The 23,067-nt window shown below is 41.4% G+C and overlaps 1 protein-coding gene across 6 annotated transcripts in view; it reads left to right on the forward strand.

The window, feature by feature from the left end:
* The window catches only part of CDK14 (cyclin dependent kinase 14), a 543,695-nt gene that overhangs the window by 235,907 nt on the left and 284,721 nt on the right, over positions 1-23,067 (forward strand). For all 6 annotated transcript variants that reach the window (XM_039522181.1, XM_039522182.1, XM_039522184.1 and 3 more), the window contains one exon: positions 21,356-21,450. In XM_039522181.1, the coding sequence (XP_039378115.1) occupies positions 21,356-21,450 (95 nt within the window). The remainder of the gene's footprint in view (positions 1-21,355; positions 21,451-23,067) is intronic.

Raw genomic sequence — 23,067 nt, forward strand, 5'->3', positions numbered from 1 at the left:
ATGTGTGCAAGCATGTGTTTGTACTCCTTTGGAGTTGCAAACTGTAACTTTTCTAGGGAACCTGGCAAAATAAGAAATTTGCAAGGTAATGAGCCTTCAAAATATTGTGAATGATACAATGGGAGAACCATATCTCATGATTGATTAATGATATTAGTTATGTGCTGAATGATGGTGCTTGAGCTCAACAGAAGCTATCACCATCTTGAGGTTCTTGAATCTCACTATCTGGAAACTTTCTCAACACACTTTGCTTTTATCAGCCTTTTCATACTAACTTTTAAAGCATGTTCTGCAAAAATATTTCAAGATACCATTGAAGGTCACTCAACACATTCACAGTCTCTCCAGTTAGCGTGAGAACATCTTAATCTATGGGAAAACCCTGCTAGAATCTGATGCAGCCCTTAAAGCTGGTTGCCAGTGATTTGGTGCACATCACCTCATCCTGAATAAATCAAAGTATGACCTCAACAAAGCCACTGAATTTTATAGGTTCACTTTCTCTGCCAGGGGAACACAACCCTAACATAAAAAAGGTCATAGCAATTAAGACAGCAACAAGTACTCACAGATGCTAATGAAGTTCTGTCCTCTGTCGGCATGACTAACTGCTGTGCGGGTTACATCAGAGACTTCTCAACAATAATTGTGCCTCCGCAGGAATTTATTAAACAAGGAATATCACATTCTGGTCCAATACATGTCAGAGAGCACTGGATAAAAATCAAGGGAACTGATTATATTCCACATGACAATAGTGCATTTCAATCCAGATCTGTATATTGAAATAGTGGGTGGTCCTAGCACCATGGGATCTCATGCTCACTGAACATGCATCCAGGTCCATATGATTGTGTCTTAGAAAGCAGATGCCTGATACCAATGGAACAAAAATACAACCTGAAAAGGAAATGTTAGCCATGGAACAGGCCTATGAATGCTACCATTTACATGTATGTGGGGCTCCATTCCCCACTGTGGTAGTAAGTCAGGCACTTCAGTAGACCCATCAGAATGCCGCTAAACCAGCTTGTGAGGATACTTACATCTGACAGTCTGATAATGTTCAAAATAACATGTTGAAGGCCTTCAGAGATTAAAAACTTCAGACTGGAGTTTTTACCAAATTTCCCAGAAAAAATGTACCCTGGTACAAGATGCAATGTGCAAAATATCAAGAATAATGGTTTCTTTTGGGAGAAGGTTGGAGAGGTATTGAACATTGCATTTACATTGGGCAGCTACCTTCATCCTTAACTGCAGAATGAATACCACCACTTCATAAACGGAAGAATTAATATTATACAAATATGCAATATTTTGTGTCCCCAGATTGTTTATAACGAGGTAAACAGAATGAGGGCACTTGCAGGTGCAGGACATGGTGCAGGCATGATCGACAGCAGTTGGTATGTGAGAGGAAAAGTAGAAGGGAAATACTAGTCAGTAGGGAAACAAGGAGCCGAAGTGAGACGCTAACAGGAGGGGATGGAAAGAAGGGAGTTCAGGGTGGGAAGATACAGGCCAGAATGGAGATGGCAGAAAATGGGCAGCTGAAAGCCAGCAGAGAGACAGGGGTTGGGGATGAACAGAGCTGGCAGCAAGAGGGAGCCTGAAACACACTGGGCAGCAGAAGGTGCATCCTGGAAACAGTTTGAGTGGTAGGAAAGAAGCCAGAAGGGGAAAAGGGTGCCAGCGCTTTGAAAGAGATGAGAGACTGAGAGCATACTAGGGAAAGAGAAGGGAAACACAGCTGGCAGCTGGTGGAGGTGGAACTGGTAGAAGACTGGGACAGAAACTCATTAGTCAGGGAGGGGATGAGGGAGAAGAGCAGAAAAGGCAAGTGCTAACTAGTGGCGGATTGGAAGAAGAAAAGAGAGTCACTAGAGGAATTCTGCTGTGCAAGTAGGCAAATGAGGCATGCTACAGTTTTGCTAATTTTGCAGTTGTATCTTAACTATCATGATATTCGGCATCTTTTTCTTGTGGGCGTAGCTCCTGGCATCAGACACTTACATGAATGTCTCACCTTTCAATTTAACAATTTTTTTTTTAGTCCTCATGGTTGCAGAGTAAAGCTTGAAAGCATGACGTGTACCCTAGAATAGAGCTGGTTGAAAAAAAATTGAAAGTTTCCTGTTGGAAAATGAGATTTTGCTGAAAATGAAACCTTTCCAAATGGTAGCAATTTCTATGAAAATTTGTTTTGATTTTTTTTGCCTTTCATTTTGGAAAAAAAATCATTAAAAATGTTTTGAAAAATAAAAAAAAATGTTTCAAAACAAAATTTTCATTTTGAAATTTGAGATTATATATTTTTAGACTGTATATTTCATGACATGTTAGTGCAAAACATGACTTGGCATGACATGGCATATTACTGCATGGCATATGTCAGCAGTAGCAATGCGCATGGCATGGCATGCACTCCAACTACTAACATGTCAAATCTTCAATGTGTGCGATTGGTGTCCATCTGAATTTATTTTGAAATAATCTCCAGGTGAAGAAATGTTACCATTAGGGAAACTTCAGGTTTACAAAGGTACCTTCCAAAACCTAGAATAAATCCAAATCAATCTGATTGATCCAAAATTTGGATTTTAGTTGGTGTAGAGACAGTGAAAATTTCCTAAATTTTAGGAACAGAATTTTAGTAAGTTTGTTAACATAAGAAAGTCTGTGAAAGTACATTTCTGATTTTACCAGTAATCTGAGTAAGCTAATGCCCCTGATCTCATTAACAGTGAGCAATGAAAGAGAAACTAGCTGTCCTAAAGATTTAAGGGCTCAAATGGAAGATTTAATAGCACCTCTTTCTTGCCCTATGATTACTAGCAAAAATTAACAGCCTACAGTCTTAAATTGTCAGCCTAGTGCTTTTAAATAAATGTGGGTGCTTCATTAGTGCACTGTAGATCAAAACCCAATCTTTTGTTTACAGTTCTAGAGAAACATAAATAGAAGCACACATTTTCTTACTACCAAGCAATAGGATGCTTTAAAGCAGACCAATAAAACCATGGCATTTTGTAACCTAAAACCTTGGCTTAGGAATCGATATTGTTCAACTGCAATTTCATTTCATCTCTAGGGCTTCCTGAAGCCTTTATGAGAAACATTATTAGCCTTTTTTACCTCATAGGTGTAATATAAAGTAGAGATGGGCCATTAAAAAAATGGGTTCTGTGACACTAAAAGGTTCAGGGATATATCCTCTTTCGAGGAATCTGCTTGTTATATAGAGTATTTTTCATTGTGTATTTCATTTCTAAAATTTTGAGTACTACTTTAAAAAAAAAAAGAGTATTTATTTAGACCTGTATGTCTGGCAGCCCTATGGCTCCTGAGTAGCTTACATTTAAAACACAGTCCATTTTAAGATCAGTGAAGTACAACAGTGCTCTCTGCTTGCTAACATTTAAAAAAATCCCTCACGTCACAAGTCTGTCAAAAGCCTTCTTAAATAAATCCACTGAATATTTTTAATCAAACAGATGATGTATTATACCCACACTTGTGAAAACTACATCAAGGGATCCAAAAGACCCAGTCACAATCGGGATCCCATTGTGCTAGGCACTGTACATGCATGTAATAAGAGACAGTCCTGGTTCCAAGGTGCTTCATCTAAGAGTTGGCAGTCTGTTTGAATTCTTCCTCAGCTTGATTTTTATACGTGCAGAGGAACTCTTCTGTGAAATTTTTACTGGGGTCTCATTGATTCATCTATATGAAACAAACCTGGTAATCTTTCATTCTCCCATGTCTTTGAAATAGAAAGCTGAAATTCTAAAGCAGTATATTGATCTAGGTGTGCTGCAGTTTCCCTTCTCCCAAATGTCCCACCTTCTTGAAGCCTTTCTTCCTGTTTCCAGGTCCCTTTCTCCGCCAAATCTCATGTGTGCCGCCTCCTCCCTCATTCCCTGTTCTTCCTACACACTGTTGCTTCTATCCCACTCACTTGCTGTCTTCTGAACCCCCAACTGCTGAAACTAGTGCTTCCTCTCCAGTCAGCCTCATCAATGGGTGTGTTAACGCCGAATCCAAATGTTCCTTTAGCAATAATGCCTGCTTACTAGAACTGGTTGGGAAATCTTGATGAAACCGAAAAAGTTTAAATTGAAAAAAATCTTCAAAAATGTTTTGCCTGTCAAAACTCCCTGTCCCCCCGCCCCCAAAGAAAAACGAAGTGTTTTTTGGGGGGGGCGGGAGGGAGGAGGGGCAAATCTTCCATTTTGCCAAAAAGCCATTTTACATTAAATTCCCATGGAAAGATTTTTAACCAGATTTACTTTTTAAACCACCTTTTGTGATCAGGATTCTACTGCTTGTGTGCATTTCACTGGGATTCTTAATATCTCTTTCACTCAGTGTGATATATTTTCTTGACTGAGCATTTTGATTCACTGAATAAATAGACAATCTAGCATACAAAGGGATTTTCTTTTTTAAAAGAACATGTTCTGAATATATTGTATTATTTGTAGAAGAAAGTTATGAAATACAGAACTAGGATTGAATAATCATTGCATTCATGGCTCTCTTTGTGATTAAACCCATTGAGACTGATTTTCGATTGATGTGGACGCAGCAGCAAAATGAGGATAGACACGTGTGTGGAATTAAGCAGCAGGCCCCAGCTTTTACTAAACTTTAGCACAGGAGAGGCGTACTATCTGCCCATACTCTCCTGTACCAGGCATTTAATTGGTTCCAGTGCTCCTTATCATATAACCTGTAACTCGGGGTAGGATCTTCTCAGTCTAGCCCCCAGGACTCAGCTCTCTCTGAGTCCTAGCACCCTCCCCTCTCACATGGTCCCAGAGCCCAGGCTCCAGCAAAATCCTAAATGTCTGCAGTTTTATAGCACCACAGCCTGAGTCTTTTGAGACTGACTCAGCTGCCATGGGCCTGCTGCAGGTGTTTTATTGCGATGTAGGCATACCCAGAAGGTGCAGAAACTCAGGGACCGCAGCCCACAAAGTCTCACCAAATCCCAGGTTTTTTACCTCTGAGAACTGTTCCTTTTATCCTTTTAACCACACTGGAAATTGCCCACAAGTTGCGATGAATTAACAGCTCACCCCAAGTACATCAAATAGATCCGAAGTGCATCCCTATTTTACCCACTGTGGCTTGAAGGTGCCGCAAGGAAGGTTTAAAAAAAAACCAAACTCCCTGGTTCTCTGACAATTGGTCTATGCTATAAAAAATTCCTTCCTGATGCCCAAATGGGCGATTGGCTAGAGGAGACCCACTGCATCTGTCAGGTTGGGTTCCCATTCCTAGTTCATGGTGGCTTGGGTGGAACTGCTGGAATGGAGCCAAAAGAGGCTCGTCATGGCCCTTACTCCAGGCTAAATCCTGTGAACTGTGGCATACTGGCCAATCAGTACCCTTCCCTCCCTCCCCCCAGCTGGCCAATGGGTGCTAGACGTTTCCAGTGGGGAGGAACTACCTGGTATCCCTCACTGACTGTCCCCTCCCTCACTGCTGGGACTGTTCCTCTTCACAACCAGCCCCATCAAGTTTCCCCACTTGTTGAGGCAGGTGGGAGGCATATTTGCTGATTATCAATAGTTCTCATTGACTTCAAATGCAGTTTTGTGTGTTCAACATACGTGGGACAGTTCCCAATATTTCCCATTATTAGATTACTTTTTCAATTACTTATAACTTTGCAAAGCTTTAACTGTTCAAGCTGAAATTATCTACGCTGGGTGTCTGCACCAAATGGATCTTCTTGGAAAATTTCAGCTAAAACAGTTCACCCATTTGTGAGAATAAGGTGAGTGAAAAATACATTGACTGAGACCAGGGTCGGCTCCAGGGGTTTTGCCACCCCAAGCAGCCAAAAAAAAAAAAAGAAAAGAAAAAAGCCACGACCGCGATCTGCGGCAGGACCTTCGCTCCGAGCGGGAGTGAGGGACCCTCTGCCGAATTGCCGCCAAATACCTGAAAGTGCCGCCCCACTCCGGAGTTGCCGCCCTGCTTGATAAGCTGGTGCCTGGAGCCGGCCCTGAATGAGACAGAGTCCCATGAGGAAAATAGTATGTGATCATGTAATTTAAAGACTATGGTAATTAGAGCTGAGTTCATAATGGATTATTTGTTGTTACTGTTCAGTTGAAAAAAATTGTTTAGTTTCAGGTTGCGTGAAACATTTTGTTCAACCTGAAACATGTTTCATTTCAAGAATTTTAAATCTTTTATTATAAAATTACAGTAAAATTCAAAATAAAGGCATGCCTAATAAAAAAAAATATCAAAATGTTTCATTTAAAAAAAATCTAAAAGGAACATTTCAGATTATTTTCTGGCTTTTTTTTGTTTTGTTTTTTTTTGACTGAAGCAATTCAGCAAATTTGACCTACATCCACAAATTATTTTGGTTAACCCAAATCACCATTTTTCAACAACAAAAAAATTGTGCACAGAAAATTTCACCCAGCTCTAATAATAATGCATATGCACAAGGATGCCAAATAAAGGTTGCACAAGCAACCGTAATTCTGGCATTGCCTAACTTTTGAGTGCTTGACTTTGCTACGTCAGTAATGTTCTTTTAACTTAGTTATTGTGTGTAATTATAAATTTATTACATGAATAATAGATGTGTTACAATTCATAATACAGTTATAGTAATCAGGGCTACAGTACAGTTCTAATTCTTCATACTTGGAATTGCCACTACTTGAAGCTTAACTTAATACCTGAATTACTTATTGTCATTTTAGAATATTGGTGATTAATTACATAGTAGTTATACTGTGATTACTCTGCGGTTATACTTCTTGATATATGTAATTATATCAAAATTGTATAATTAGAAGTTTAACATCATGGTTGCATTACCAGATTTTGAAGTAAAGCCTTTTTCCTATTCTAGATAAAGAAAAGAGTGTTAAGATAGAATTAATGTTGAGGGTTCATATCAGCAAATTAAGGATAACAAAATTTACCAAGCTATTATAATTATCCTGAAACAATCGTTACTCGTGAAATTCAGGGTTAAGGTTTAAAAATCCTAAACATATTAAGGAAATGCATCATTAAGGCATCCTGTGGTGCCCTAACACTGTCTCTTAGTGATGCCATAAGGAAAAAAAATCTAATGTGTGGTCTAGTGGATAGGAGACCTCTCTCCTATTCTCAGCTTTGCCCTGAGTTAATGCGTGGCCTCGAGCAAGTCACTTCAGCCCAGATCCTTAGCATTGCAACGCCTAACCCCATGGCAGCCTTCCATCTAGTGGAATCCTTGGCCCATGCCAGGCATCCAAGCTCCCTATACAATGCATGGAAACAGGCACCTGAGAAAGGGATGCTCAGAAGCCAGAAAATTGAGCAGGAGCTGCCTGAAGTAGCCAGTAGTGAAATGCTGAAGAGAGGGATGAGGAGAGGGGCTGGAAGATAAGAGGCTCAGTCATCCAAACAGCTGATCTGGTGTGTCTGCCTTGCAAGTGATAGATAGGAACCTCCCTCCTCTCAGGATGCTCAGCTGCAAACCCTCTCCTGGAGTTAAGCGGCTTACCTGCCTTGGGTGCCTAGGTAGCCTATGCACTGACAGCTGAAATTGTCTCCTGGTCAATACCTTTCTCACATTCATCGTACTTTTCCCTCTGCGCCTGGCTGTCTTTTGAGCAGGTGCTGTGCTGTCACCCTGCCACACCCCCAACTATCAGTGTCCTCTTGCCAGGGGGTCTGGCGGATATCAGGACTTAGGCATGCTCAGATACAGGATTGGGCCCCATTGGTGAAAGAGAGAACCCCTCCTCCCCCCCATCCCCAGTTTGAATTGCACTTCAAGGCCCCTGGGACTTCAGCAAGGTCTCCAAGCTGCGTGGTAGCTGTGCAGCAGCATCAGGGCTTAGGCCTAGGCTTGCCAACTTTCTACTCGCACAAAACCGAACACCCCTGTCTGCCCCCTGCCCCGCCCCTTCTCCGAAGCCCTGTCCCTGTTCACTTCATTCCCCCCTCCCTCTGTTGCTCGCTCTACCCACCCTCACTCACTCGCTCATTTTTTACCGGGCTGGGGCAGGGGGTTAGGGTGAGGGTTCCGGCTGGGGATACGGGCTCTGGGGTGGGACCAGGGATGAGGGATTTAAGGTGCAGGAGGAGTCTCTGGGCTGCAGGGTGGAGCTGAGGGCTTCAGAGTGTGGGAGGAGGCTTAGGGATGAGGCAGGGGGTTGGGGTGTGGGAGGAGGTATAGGGCTCTGGCCAGAGGGTGTGGGTTCCGGAGTGGGGCCAGAAATGCAGGGGCTCAGGGTGCGGGACAGGGCTCTGGGCTGGGGCAGGGGGTTGGAGTGGAGGGGGGGCATGAGGGCTCTGGCTGGGGATGCAGACTCTGGGCTGGGGATGAGGAGTTTGCGGTGCAGGACAGTGCTCTGGGCTGGGACCGAGGGGTTCGGAGGGCGGGAGGAGGATCAGGGCTGGGACAAGGGGTTGGGGCATGGGAGATCGTCAGGGGTGCATGCTCCCAGTAGCGCTTACCTCAAGCAGCTCCCAGAAGCAGCAGCATGTACCCCCCCCCGGCTCCTACGTGGAGCCGCGGCCAGGCAGCTCTGCATGTTACCCTGTCTGCAGGTGCTGTTCCCGCAGCTCCCATTGGCCATGGTTCCTGGCCAATGGGAGCTGCAGAGCCATTGGTTGGGGTGAGGTCAGTGTGTGGAGCCCCCTGGTTGTGCCTACACATAGGAGCTGGACGGGAGACATGCCACTGCTTCCGGAAGCCTCAGCAGGCAGGAAGGCTGCCTTAGCCCTGTTACACTGTCGACCGGACTTTTAACGGCCCAGTTGGCGGTGCTGACCGGAGCTGCCAGGGTCCCTTTTCAACCGGGCGTTCCAGTCGACAACCAGACACCTGGCAACCCTACTTAGGCTGCTTTGTGAATGCGGACTGGTAGAAACTCAGGGGATAGGTGAAGCTGAGCATCAACTTTGAAAATGTCAGTGGTGCCTAAATGGTGGACTTTAGGCACCTGAATACCTTTGAGGGTCTGGGCCTTCATCTCTTTGTGCCTCTGTTGACCCTCTCTCCATTTGTGTATTTTGATTGCAAATTCTTTGGTGCAGGGACTCTCTGACTATGTGATCATGCAGTGCCTAGACTAACGAGGTCCCCATAATAATGAATCTGTAAAAATACATTTTATCTAATCTGGGATCACAAACCCTAAAATGTCATCATTGTAATGGAATGAGTGTTGTATGGCATCACTGCAAGGGCAGAATAAAGTTTGTTTGAAGGGGAAAAGATTTTTAATATCTGCATAGAGCAGACGAGGCCTTGCTTATTATATATGGCATGTAATCATTTTATTTAAAAAAAGATATCAGGTGTTACTGGGGTATGCGGGCAGATCCATTTGACGTATTTTCTCATGTTGTCTGGACTTGTTTTAATTTCGTTATGGTTCAAATTGATTTTTAATGTGAAGTTATGTTAATATTTTGGTTGGGACCACGGCAAGAGACACAGAATTCAGTATTAAGAAAATGAGTTGAAGATGTCGAGAGTTTTTTTACATGTTGGAGTAGGAGTAGGGTGACCAGACAGCAAGTGTAAAAAATCTGGACAGGGTGTGGGGGGTCATAGGAGCCAATATAAGAAAAAGATCCAAAAATCGGGACTCTCCCTATAAAATCAGGACATCTGGTCACCCTAAGTAGGCGATAGAAATTACTAGCTTACATGAACTAAATCTCTTCTAAGCCTCACTTAACTTTCTTACTGCCTTGTTACTGTCAGCTGGGGGTGTTAACACCGTGAAGCTGAGACATTCCTTCAGCTTATCTTTCCTATTCTAGTATCTCCTTATCTTCCTCAGAGGGCCAGCTGCTTTTAAAATAAGCATAAACATTGTTTTGCCATCTCTTTGCTTGGGGGAAAATTGCTGGAAATTTTTTTTAGAAGCAAACTATAAAATTAAACCAAATTTCCCACAAGGCTTAAACATGCACATGGTCATCTAGGCAGTGACATGGTCTCATAATGCTTTATTGTCGTCTTTAAATAGAACTTTGAAATCTTGTAGCAATGCATATTTTGTTGGTTAGAAGTTTCTGCAGTGTTAGTGAAAGGTGATATACAATATATATTGCATGTTTCATATCTTTTGTCTTTTCTCTTCTTTCTGCTTACATGTAATTTCTACTAATGCTGATGATAGATGGTGTGAACTACTATGATTAATGACAAATAAATGACAGGATGAGAACCCAGACATGACCCAGAGATCACGCAGAGATCACATCAGAGTGAGCAAAAAGGCTGCTGGATGGCATGTCTGTCCCCCAGGTGTTATGACAGATGAGCCTGACTACTGATGGAATGGTTTCCTTTTATGTTGAAGGAATACTTGTGATATATTGAGATAATAGGATTTGTGAGGAAGGAGGATAATACTGGCAGAAAGGTGGCAGTAGTTTATGGTGCAGTATCACAAGGGTTTACCATGATAATCTACACCATGTCAAGCATTACAGTGGATCATAATTAGCGGTTACTCGCAGCACAAATATATATTACTAAATTGTAGCGTGTGTTAAACACAAACAACCCTAAATTAATGCAGCATTCAGACTGCACAGTTTAAATGTTGAAATCACAAGATGCAGAAGTTCAGGTATGTACAGACACTTTGCCTTGCAGTGGAATATTTCTGTTTTCCTAGTTAGAACATATCTTGATAAAACATATCAAGAATTGCGGGAGAGAGACCTCAGAGCTGTCTCCTTGGCTGGTGATGCAGTTCTTGTTTCTGTAAGTCACTTCTCTGCCCTGTGACTAGCAGCTAGCTTTGTGCTGCCACTCCTCTGCTCTTCAGCCAGCCCGTCCTATTTCTGCTATAACCTCTTTTTTTCATGGGGGCGGGGACAGAACAGAACTCAGTACAATTTTAAATCAGTTTTATAATGGCATTTTCAATATTGTTTCTTATCCCATTCATTATATAGCCTAATGTTTTGTTTGCTTTTTTATTGTTGTTGCACATAGAGCAGATGTTTACATCAGGCTGTCTACAATGACCAGTGGGGCTTTGTTGAGTAGATACAGTTAATTTTGAACTCAGTATGAGTAGCTGAAATGATCACTTCCGATGTGCATCACCTTGCATCTGCAGCGTTGCATTTCACCTGCAGCGATGCTGCCCATTCATCATAGTTTGGTTAGGTCCCTTTGGAGTTCCTTACACTCTTCTGTAATGTTGGCTAATTTAAATAATTTTTTATCAGCTGCAAGTTTGTCACCCTGCCTACTTACCTGACTTTATCTCTTATTGCACGATCAGAGGGTCCAATTTTCTGCTTGTATCACCGCCATCTCTTCCATGCCATTTCCTGCGCCTGGAACATGCTTACCCAGCTGGTCTACAAAGCTATTTCTTTTTCCTCAGCCAAATGCTCCCAGAATACAGTGACATGTACAAGACAATAGTTAGGGCCCTACCAAGTTCACGGTACATTTTGGTCAATTTTATAGTCATTGGATTTTAAAAATCATAAATTTTATTATTCCAGCTATTTAAATCTGAAATTTCACGGCGTTGTAACCGTAGGGGTCCTGGCCCAAAAAGGAGTTGTGGGGCGGGGAATTGCACCATTATTGAAGGAACGGTTGTGGTACTGCTACCCTTGCTTCATCACTGTTGTTGGTGGCAGTGCTGCCTTTAGAGCTGGGCAGCTGGCGAGTAGCAGTTGCTGGCTGGCATTCCAGCTCTGAAGGCAGAGCCGCCACCAGCAGCAGTGCAGAAGTAAGAGTGACACCCTTACTTCTGCACTGTTGTCTGCAGAGCTGGACTCTGAGTCAGCAGCTGTCACTCTCCAGCCACCCAGCTCTGAAGGCAGCAGCGCAGAAGTATGAGTGGCATGGTATGGTATTGTCACCTGTACTTCTGCATTGCTTCTGGTGGGGCACTTCCTTCAGAGATGGGCATCCAGCCAACAGTCACCACTCTCCGGCCGCCCAGCTCTGAAGGCAGCAGCGTAGAAGTAAGGATGGCATGGTATGGTATTGCCACCCTTACTTCTGCACAGCTGCTGGTGGTGGGGTGCTGCTTTCGGAGTTGGGTGCCCAGCCAACAGCTGCTGCTCTCTGGCTGTCCAGCTCTGAAGTCAGCACAGAAGTAAGGGTGGCAATACTGCGATTCCCCTAAAATAACCTTGCGACCCCCCTGCATCTCCCTTTTAGGTCACGATCCCCAGTTTGAGAGGCGCTGGTCTCCCCCACCCCCCCAATGAATTCTGTATAGTATAGGTTAAAAGCACACAAAAGACCAGATTTCACGGGGCTGGAGGGAGACCAGATTTCACGGTCTGGCCGTGAATTTGGTAGGGTACAAGCAATAACTAACTACATTGTCTATTTACTGAACTAATCTAGAAAAGGAAAACTTTACTCCCACATGCCTTTATGCCAAGGGCAATAGCCTTCACTGAGTAACATTTTAATCTTGTTGATGTCCCTGCTAGACTTCCCCCAACTCTTCCCTACTTTCTTATTTGCCTCATTTTGTCATGGCTGAAAGTAGTTTGCAAGTTCCTTGAGAAAGGGATCTTGCCGTTTTGATTTGAAGCACCTAGCACAGTTGGATGATGGAAAAAAATATAAGCATGTCTCCTCATTAGCTGGACAGAAGTTGTTTGTGGAGCTTGAGATTTCCTGGCTTTCCTTTTTTCCCCCCTGTGACAGTAAAGCAAATGTTCTACACCAAGGTTCTAGTGGTTTGAAAGTTAATTGCTAATTATTTAAAACTCCACCTATCTTAAAGTTATTTGTTAGTAAATGTATTATTCATGCTGTAACTATATTTCATTTAGAACACCAGCAAATCCTGATCTTTTCATATTCCTAGTTCATATTATACTTCTTTCAATAGCAAACTAAAACATTTGTCTAATTTTCACTATATAACTTTTAAAATTTTTAATGTTAGTAAATATTATTGATGGAATTATTTTCTGGTTTGTTTTTCATCACCACTACCTTTCTCTGACCTCTAAATCATTCCACAGGAGACAAAATGATGTCACGTTAGTTGCAGCATTATTGTCCAGCTGTTAGCAAAAAGGCATATTGGACCTCACCCACACATAAAAATGAAATTGACATGATCCTTGAAAGGTTTCTGTTTCACTCTCTTCTTAAAAAATAGCAAAATGTATGCCACAAGCCTTTTTTTCCTGCAGCCTGAAGTACATGCTGACACAAATAATATCACACTGCCTTTCATATAGTACTTTTGCTTGCGGAGATGACTCAGTAAGAAATACAACAAAGTAATTTTTTTTTAGGAAAATGTATCTTTATATATAATTCTTAATTTGTAAGTAGGACAGTGTTTGTAGTTAACTGGGTTATTGTGAATCTCAGTTGTGCCCATTCCTTTCCTGCCAAGACTGCCCTGGATATCTACAGCAAATACCAAAATGTACTTATCTACAAAAAGAAATCCATTAGAGAGAGAGAGAGAGAGAGAGAGAGAAGCTAAGTGATCTCTTGTCACAGTTTGTCAAATCAGGGGCAAAATCCTGACCCCATTGAATTTGATAACAAAATTCCCTTTGACTTCAGTGCAGCCAGATTTTTCTACAAGTGTTTAACCCCATTACTACTTTACTTTGTTCTGTCTGTCTGTGTGTATACAATACATACAGTACCCACATGTGTATACACGTATAGATATCTGACAGAAAAACTGCATTAAAAACATTAGTAAGGTTGCAAAGTTAAAGACTCAAAAGTTTAAATGACAGAATTAAGTTGATCTGTGCAACTCCTCCTCCATACGTTGCCCCCCTCTCCCGACATCTGGTTCTTGTCTCTTCTGCATTTGAATCAGGCAGCTTCCTCCTCCATGAAGCCTGGGCTCAGGAGGGAGATCACTGACCCTCCAGGAAGGACAGGGGTCTGGATGAGGCCTAGCAGGAAGCAGCTCAGAGCTGCAATTGCAGGGGAAAGCCCTGCTCTGCCCTGTGCTGGAGCATGTCCATTGCAGATGGAATCTTTGGGGAATTTAGCTGCTAAAATCTAAGAACTCTTTACTGCACATGTACAAACTGCGATTTTTCAAAGGCTTTCAACTTGGCCAACTTTGGGCAGATTTTCATGGGGTGCCAAAAGATACAACCATGACACAAAGGCCAAATTTTGACTTTCCACTCCAAATCATGGTGGTCCTAATGGCATTCAAAGGAAAAGTCACCAGACTTTTGTAACATGGGCAAAACAATGTATTTTGCCCTAGCATCATTCTTGGAAATTGCTGAATGGTTTTGGCTGAAATTTCTCCAAAAAAATTCCACCAGGAGGCAGACACCCAGCATGGAAAACTTCAGCCAAAACAGTTAGTTTGATAAAGTTATTAAACAACTGAAGACCGGGTTTTATAATGGTAAGGCTTGAAATATCTTAAATGGTGCTACCAGCCCCACCTATAATATATACACACACACAGCACTGAAAAGTACGAAAGGTGCTAAACACCTGATGTGTGAAAGTATGACAAGAAATAACATAGTTGTTTAGTGTATGCAGTGGAATATTTATACTTTACATCACTGACCGCTTCTTAAATGCTGAAGTAGAATATGGAGACAAGCTGTGACTGGTTACAACTAGATAGAGCTGGCACGTAAGATCTTTCTGTTGCATTTTGACTCTTTAATATGTGAATGACACTTCATTCTTTTTTTAACTTTCAGTCTGTACCTGTAGACAATCTGAAAGGACAGTAAATACCATACATTATTAATACAGCTATATAAAAATCCAGCTAATGGCTGAACATAACTCATTCCAGTTAACATATCAACTATTTTCCATTTTCCTTGTAATAAGTGCTTTATACACATTAACCGAGTAATGCTGTCAACACATTATCCCAATGTTACAGATGGATAAACTGAGGCACAGATGTACTATGATCTTGGGCATGTCATAACCTAACAGTGGTAAAGCCAGGAGTAAACCCCAAGATTCCTGACTTCTGTTCTTTCTTTCTTATAATACGTAGTGCCTGTTTTAAGAATACGCTGCATTACCAAGTGGCCTCAGCACATAGGGACTTCACACAAATGTGCATGGTAAAATATTAAACCACATCTTCATTAAGCAGATTGAGTCTAAACATAACCATGCAGTTAATCACATCTAATGTGATTCTATTTTCCTTCAGCAAAATGACTTATTGTACCCACCAATGAAGCACCAGCAAATACATTTTTCAAAGCAAGTCTGGCCTTCTAGTATCTTGTTACTCCTCTCTGACTCTTTACAGGAAGATTTAAGATGAGGGCCACTTTAACTTGGAAGAGGGAGTCACAAGGATGAATTGTCTCTGAACAGACCAACCCTAACATTTCCCAGCAGGAAGTTTCCCCATAACTACTACTCCTTGAAATTAAAATGATCTATGGGTCAACAAAGTTGTGTGTTGGTTTTGAAGAATCTTGTTATTTGGGTTTTTTGTTTTCCAGACCAAACCCATTGTGGGTTCCAGTCTACTCAATCCACCTGAGTTTGGCGTGGGGGTGGAGTTTCAGGGAAAAGTTTTTGGTTTTGGTCCATCTCTGGTGAAAACACAGTTTGAAGTTCAGATGAAGCTACCTTGTCTTAAGGCTTCATTCACTAAATGCTTACATGTCTTTCCATCTTAGTTAAGGTTGTATGATATATACATAAAGTAACACACACACACACACACACACACACACACACACTTGTTTGTCAAAGCTCTCAAAACACGATTGCCCATGATCTCCATTACCCATTTTGCATTAGAGGCATAAAATGTACAAGGAACCCGAATCCAACATGGAGATTTCTAGTTTGTGTACTGTAAGTGTGCAAATGTAGAGACTTTAGCCCTTTTTCTGAGTGGTGCTTAGTACCAGTGGCTCACGCATGAGCATTATTGACCTCATTGTAGATTACAGAAAGTAGTGGTTTGTGATAATTTTAACTACTGCTCTCTCTCACTGCCTGACTCCCAAGTGAGTCTTTTAATGTTGGGAATTTATCCTGTCTGAGAATGAATAAAAACATTTATTAGAGAACAAACACCTATGCATCCAAACGAATGTAGTAATATTTAGCCCAAATACTGATTTTTTTAAAAGACTCATGTGCTAGCATGCTTGCTGAAGACTCATTGGGGAAATGAATTTAAAATGCTGCCATCTGTTTGCCTTACATTTGATGTGAGGATAAAAATCTTAGTATCAAAGTAATATTACATCATTAGTTTTTCAGAATAAATGCAAAGTATACTGTACATATTGGTATATTCTCTGCTGCTGTTGTGGTTTCTTGAAGTGCTGTCTCAACAATATTTTAGTCTTCTTTCCCAAAAAACATGTTTAGTGTGACATTGGTAGGTGATGATGACTGGATTTGGTTGACAATCTGTAGGAGAATATTTTGTTCTAGCTGTAACAGCAGGAGCAGCAGCACCTGACTCCTTGTTGAGCTCCAACAGCAACTGTATTGGCAGCTTCAAAATTGAACTCAGGTCTGTCACAGAGACCTATGCTGTTTCATTCTCTAGTCTTCCTGCCTTTAGATGCTACTTGTTTGGTCTCATCTTTGAATTTAGTGGAGTTTTTGCGGTTCTATCCACTTCTGAACAAGAACTTACACAAAATGCCTTGTGAGATTTCAACAGCAGTTATTTGTGACCATTTGTTTTGAAAGGAGATGTTTCTAAATGTCTTCATACTCTAGATTATTCATGTCACTTAAAAAACAAGGATTTTTTTTTGGGAGGATGGTAGAAGAAGGGGGAAATGCAATCCACTTATTAAATCACACATGTTTAGCCTAGGGGTCAAGAAATGTTTTGTGTTGTCTCTTGGTATAGTTTTCAGAAACAATAGGCAGACTTTGGCTCCCATATTGCCTCCATCAGTTACACTAATGTAAATGCAGAGCAACTCCATTGATTGCATCTGTTACCCTGGATTTACACCAATGTAACTGATGGCAGAACTGATTTTTGGTTTCCACAATATAAAAGCATTACATATGTAATGACAATCAAGAAGGATTTTTCTTTCCATGTATATTAAACTGCTCTATTATTTACTTCTTTCTGTGGGACTAATAGGGGAGGCAAAGAACCCATAGCAGCCATTTTGTAATTCTTGTGGCCTGTGGTAGATATTGAAGATTCAGAAAAAAACAGCCAGATAAAGGAGAGAATTAGCTATTACAGGTGATAGATGAGAGGCAGGAGTAAGGGGGTATGTGTAGGAGGAGAGACTGTACAAAAACCTGAGGGGGTGTTGCTTGCAATCAGGGGCGGCTCTAGGAATTCCGCCGCCCCAAGGAGGGCGGCGCGCCGCAGGGGGCGCGCTGCCGGTCGCCGGTCCCGCTGCTCCGGGGGACCTCTTGCAGACGTGCCTGCGGAGGGTGCGCTGGTCCCGCGAATCCGGTGGAGCATCCACAGGCACGCCTGCGGGAGGTCCACCCGAGCCGTGGGACCAGCGAACCCTCCACAGTCATGCCTGCGGGAGGTCCACCGGAGCCGTGGGACCAGCGCACCCTCTGCAGTCATGCCTGAGGGAGGTCCGCTGGTCCCGCGGCTCCGGTGGACCTCCCGCAGGCATGACTGCAGAAGGTCCGCCGGAGCCGCCTGCCGCCCTGCCGGCAAAATGCTGCCCCAAGCGCGCGCTTGGCGCGCTGGGGTCTGGAGCCGGCCCTGCTTGCAATGTACTGTTTAAGCTTTAATGACCCATTTAGAGGTTTTAACAATGAAGTAATAGCCATCTAGAGGAGGTAGCCTGAACAGTGAGGACTGAGAGAGGTCATAAATACTATTTCAGCATGTAGCTCTACTAAGCTTGTGTCAGGATATTTTTAATGTGTCCCTCTGTATGGGAGAAAGTGGGATGGTGAGTTGAAAAGGGGTGATGGCTTTATATAGTATCACGTTCTGTCTGCTGTTCACTTCTTTCTATTTAAAAAAAAAGTGTGTGTATTTATTTAGTTGAACTTGAACACAATTATAGTCCTCCTTAAGGTTATAAACTGAGAGAATTATTAAAATTGTGTTATGATCTTCCTTGCTTCCTTTACTCTTTCCAAAACAGCCTGTTCCACGTACCCTGGTTCCTTGTTGAATGATAGCCGTTACTAAAGATAAACTGGTTAATGGAGTTTCTTACTACCTGTTTACCTCCTCTGAGCTCCATGTCAGCTCCTCTCTTTTTGATACATTCCACCTCTGTGTTTGTTCCTTGATAGCAGGGTCAGTCAGGACTCCTTTCTGAGAAAAATTCCAATTTGGTTTTGGCTCCCAATGGCCAAAAATTTCTCCCTCCAGGCACTATAGATATTCTAGTGATACTCCAGTAAAAGCATAATGAACGTTTAAGAATTACCTAATGTCCGGAGGGATAAAGAAATGCTAGAGTTTTTAAAATAATATTCCTATATTAGTGTTATCAGCTGTTTACTGATCAGGTGACTGCCTGAAGTGTTTATCTCCTTTAGGTGATCGTTAGCTTACTGTCATAAGGTGGCCCTGCCTAGAGCACCCTCCTGTGACAGGCCATGGCATGAGAGGTGCACGTACCTCAGTTTCCCTTTGAGTCTCCAGAAATTGTTGAAATAGTTTTTCTGAATATATATATCCCTTGAGGGGTTAATTTATTATAAAAGTCCCACAAACAAGTCCCATAACCATAATCCAGAAACTGCATCAAGTAGAGCACCTGTGCTCCTCACCACATTCTGGTTATAAACTGCAGTGCAGCCTCTGCGCCCTCACCATGCCCTGGCTCTGAGAGCCAGCAGGCATCTCCCTCTGCTGCTCTCAGCCTTCAGTCCTCACCAGCCTTCTCTGGCCATGGCTCTGTGGCACTGGAAGGATAGCAGGCCAGCCCATCAACTGGCTTCCTGATAATTCCATCCTCTTTCCGGGAGTGGTCTGCAGATAGCTTTCTGCAGGTTTTCTTGGAGAGCTCCTCCAGGCTCTTGACTCTGGCAGTCTTAACTCACCAACTCTCTTCTCTCACTGGATCTCCCCTTCCCTCTGATTGTCCTTCATCTTTTATAGACCCAGGTGCTGCCCCCGCCCTCTTAATTGGCCAAAATAGGAGTACCTGTTGTGGAACAGGGGTGCTGGACCTACTTAATTTACTGGGACCAGCCACCCTGTGACACGCACCAATAACAGCTTTAATTTGGCCTCTGGTACTGAAATTGTGAGATTGAACATTCCTGATATCAAGCAGTAGTAAAAGCTACAGGAATAGGGGGGACTAAAGGAGAGGAAATCTCAGCCAAGATCCTTTGTGGCATTCCCCCAACTGTTCTATCAAGAGAAGGGGTTTGCCTCACCTTTGGCCAATGAGCCTGGGATCCAGCCTTCAAGTTCCACAAATCCTGTAGGAGTCACCTGAGGCCAAAGTCATCTATGTGGAACACTGGCTCTGGATCCCTGGTGTGTCCCTGTCCCATCATCCTCCACTTCCTCACAGCATAGCTCCAGTAGGGGGGTGCTAGCTGGGACTGCCAAACAAGAATCCTTAAATGGAGTGGGGGCGAGTTGCACGTTGCAATGGAGTTGTTGCCCAGGGCTGTGTTACGTTTTCAGGGTAATCCCTAGAGGGCCAGTTTGGGAGACAGTGAGTGCCTGCCTCCACTCAAAGCAGGGCTGTCCATTCCTGATCTCCTGGGTGAGTCCCAACCCTTCAGAGTACACTCTACCCTGTTCCATGGAAGTGTCTGAGCCTCTTCTGTGCATGGGAAAGAGGGATGCCCACATGCAGATGACGTTGGCACAATCTGGTGCTTCGTTATTTTCCAAAACAACAGGGAAGAGAGAAAGAGGAAAAATTAGTCACGGTAAATGACTGCCGAGACATATCATATATTTCTGTGTATAATATACTCCATGATGATAACTGGTATTAATCCTTCTCAGATGTATGCATGATGAGCACCAATGACATGTTGACATTGGTAACAGCACATGGCTTGTCATATCATATTGCTTAACTATGGCATATTTTGTGGAACATTAAATATACATGTTAATTATTCATTGCAAAGCAAGCATTAAATATGCATTGCAGTGCAAAAGAAATTTTTTGGGGGAGAATCTTCTGCAGATTCAGTAGACAAAGATTTCTGTCACTATTCTAAAACCCTGATGTTAATAAGAAATATGAATTGATAACATTTATAAAAAGATATGAAAACACTGCTTAACTTATTTTTCTGTTGTCACTGACTAATACAAATAGTTAATTCCCGCAAATCTGAATGTGTATAGGGGGGAAGTTATCAAAGTGCTATGTACAGAATATGTGATTGCCTTTGGTTAGAGAGCTCCTTTTGTGTGTTGCCTATGAAAGGGAAATGTCATTTTGAAAAATGTTCAGATCTTATCCAAGATAAATCTTATGTGAGATACAAAAAGATTTTAGATTATAAATTCAACATACACATTTGATAGGCTAGAAGGTAATGGTTTGATTCACTCAGTGGAGACCACTCAAATAAACCCCCTGTTATTTCTGCCTCAGAGCAGGGTTGAATTTGATTGGCAAAATGGAGAAGACAACATTGAGAGAAGGATGGCTTTATCCTCATTAGTGCTGTGAGAATAAATGATTTTTCATTTCACTGGCTGTACTGAAAAACTGGGGTAGGGAAGGTCATTTTGGGTAGACCCGAGACAAAAAGAAATCACATTTTTCAGCAAAGCGAAACGTAAAAACAAAACACACTTTGGGCTGAACAAAACATTTTGCTTTGTTATGAACATTTTTTATTAATAAAATTGAAATAAATTTCAAAACAAAGTCATTCAAACAGGTTTGGGTCAACTAAGAAATTTCACAAATTTGTGTCAAATTTCCTGAATTGTTTTCGTGTGTGTGTGTGTGTGTGTGTGTGTGTGTATATATATATATATATATATAAAACTTAAAAAAAAAACTAGAAAAAAACAAACATTTCACTTAAACATTTTTAAAGTGAACCATTTTGTTTTTGTCCGGATTTATTTTTAGTTTTTTTTTTTTACCAAAACAATTCAGTGAATTTGACACAAATTTGTGAAATATTTTGGTTGATTCAAATCTGTAATTTTTAAGTGAAAAGTTTTGCCCCAAAATTCTGCCTAACCCTAAGCTTGAGACATGCGGAAGGATGAAATTGAGGGCATTTTAGCACCTCTCAGGACCAAGCCATTGATGGCCAGCCAGCGAATGAAATCTGTAGAGTGGCTGATTACCATCCTAATAATTTAAAAAAGAAATGAGCTAATCCTTCACTATAAAATATTTATTTCTTGTGGAAGTAACATGTTCTTTATAATGTGTACATTTTGCTTTGCAGCTTCTCTTTTGAAAGGACTGAAACATGCTAACATTGTGCTGCTTCATGACATCATTCACACCAAGGAGACATTGACACTTGTGTTTGAATATGTGGTAAGTAAAATTAATTTAATGTGCTAGGTAAGCTCGGAAGAACTTAATTTTTGTTGGTAAATGTTGATTTTACCGTACATGCACAAAGCGACAAAAGTGATTCCATCTATGATTACTGATATTTACAGATAGGCAACATAAGAAAAATGCTGCTTAAGAACTTCAGAGTTTGATTGAAGGATGTATATTTTGACATGGGATTTTGACAATTTGTGTTTTAATGATTATAAGTTATAATGTTTTGAATCTCAATATCTGCTGTCGAGAAATAATTGTCTGATCTCCCTCTTACAGCCAGCCACTGTGAAAATTTAAATTGATCAAAAGAAAAAAAATACTTAAAAAGAAATGTTATCCATAGAAATTACGAAAAAATAAAAATAGAATTCTGCCAAGCCTAGTTTTAGAGAATGAGCCAAAGCCCATTGAAGTAAATGGAAAAACTCTCATTAACTTCAGTGGGATTTGGAACAGGCACATGCTAACCCATTGCTCTCTCCATAAGAGAGAATATTATGAAAGGAGCTGTTTTGTAATGGAATATCTTGAAACTGGAAAGCTTGTTACCATAGCCCTGTGTCTGAGGCGGTTAAGTGGCTGTAAGAACACTTCAGGCCACTGTAATGTTAAACTGACTTTTCAGCTGGTTTATTTAACATGTGTCCTGGGTCTGGCCTATTTGTGAGAACATTTTCTTTAGTGTCAGGATAGATGGTAATTAAAAAATGGTTAAGGAGAGCAAATAGGATTAAAATGCTCCACAGGTAATATCTACATCAAATGAATGTGACAAGTGAAAATGACTTTTGTTGTGACTAGCCAGTCCATGGTTTCTGAAAGGACCTTCATTAGTAAGCAGTGTCAGTGAGCAAAGTCTGATGTATACAATTTAGGCTTCATAGATTTATTTTTCCCCCTGACTGATGTTTCAGCTATTAATTAAAACTTCAATTTGCATAGTACACAGTGTAACGATCTAATTGTGTTCAGAGTATTACTTTCCCAAATCTTGGGCTTGAACTCCTAATTAATCTTGCTACATTTTCCTTAGACAGACATATGGTACTGGGTAGAACTACTTCAGCATTTAGCTGTGGAATCATGCAATGTACCATCATAATTAACCTCCCAATTTTCACAGATGGATCTAAGAACATGTAATTTATATGAAACAAATGAGTCTAGAGGAGATTTGACTTTAATAGAATATCTGTCATTGTACTGTAGTCAATAAGGCTCTGCATTTTTTGCATTACTAGTTTGGTTTTTTAAACTTTGACTGATTTTACCTTAAAATTAATATGGACTGGATTAATATTTAAGACAGCATAGTAGTTTTCCCCCTCTTCTCAGTAGCCTCACTTACTTTTTACAAGATGAAGTACACTGTTTATCATCTGGAGAAGACGTTCATCTCATTTGTTTGCATATAAATGATATATTTTAATAATGTGGTTATTTGGCTACAGAAGACTAGTGCAGAGCAGCTGCATACATCACTGTTTCCCTACATCAGGTGAAGAGACATCAACACAAATCTGATTGCTTTTGTTTAATCAATTATTCCAGTGTGCCTAACTTATAAACTGAATCAGCATTAAAAAAGTCTTGACATCT

The sequence above is a fragment of the Mauremys reevesii genome, linkage group 2 (genome assembly GCF_016161935.1).
Source record: "Mauremys reevesii isolate NIE-2019 linkage group 2, ASM1616193v1, whole genome shotgun sequence".
In the NCBI taxonomy this organism is placed as follows: domain Eukaryota; kingdom Metazoa; phylum Chordata; order Testudines; family Geoemydidae; genus Mauremys; species Mauremys reevesii.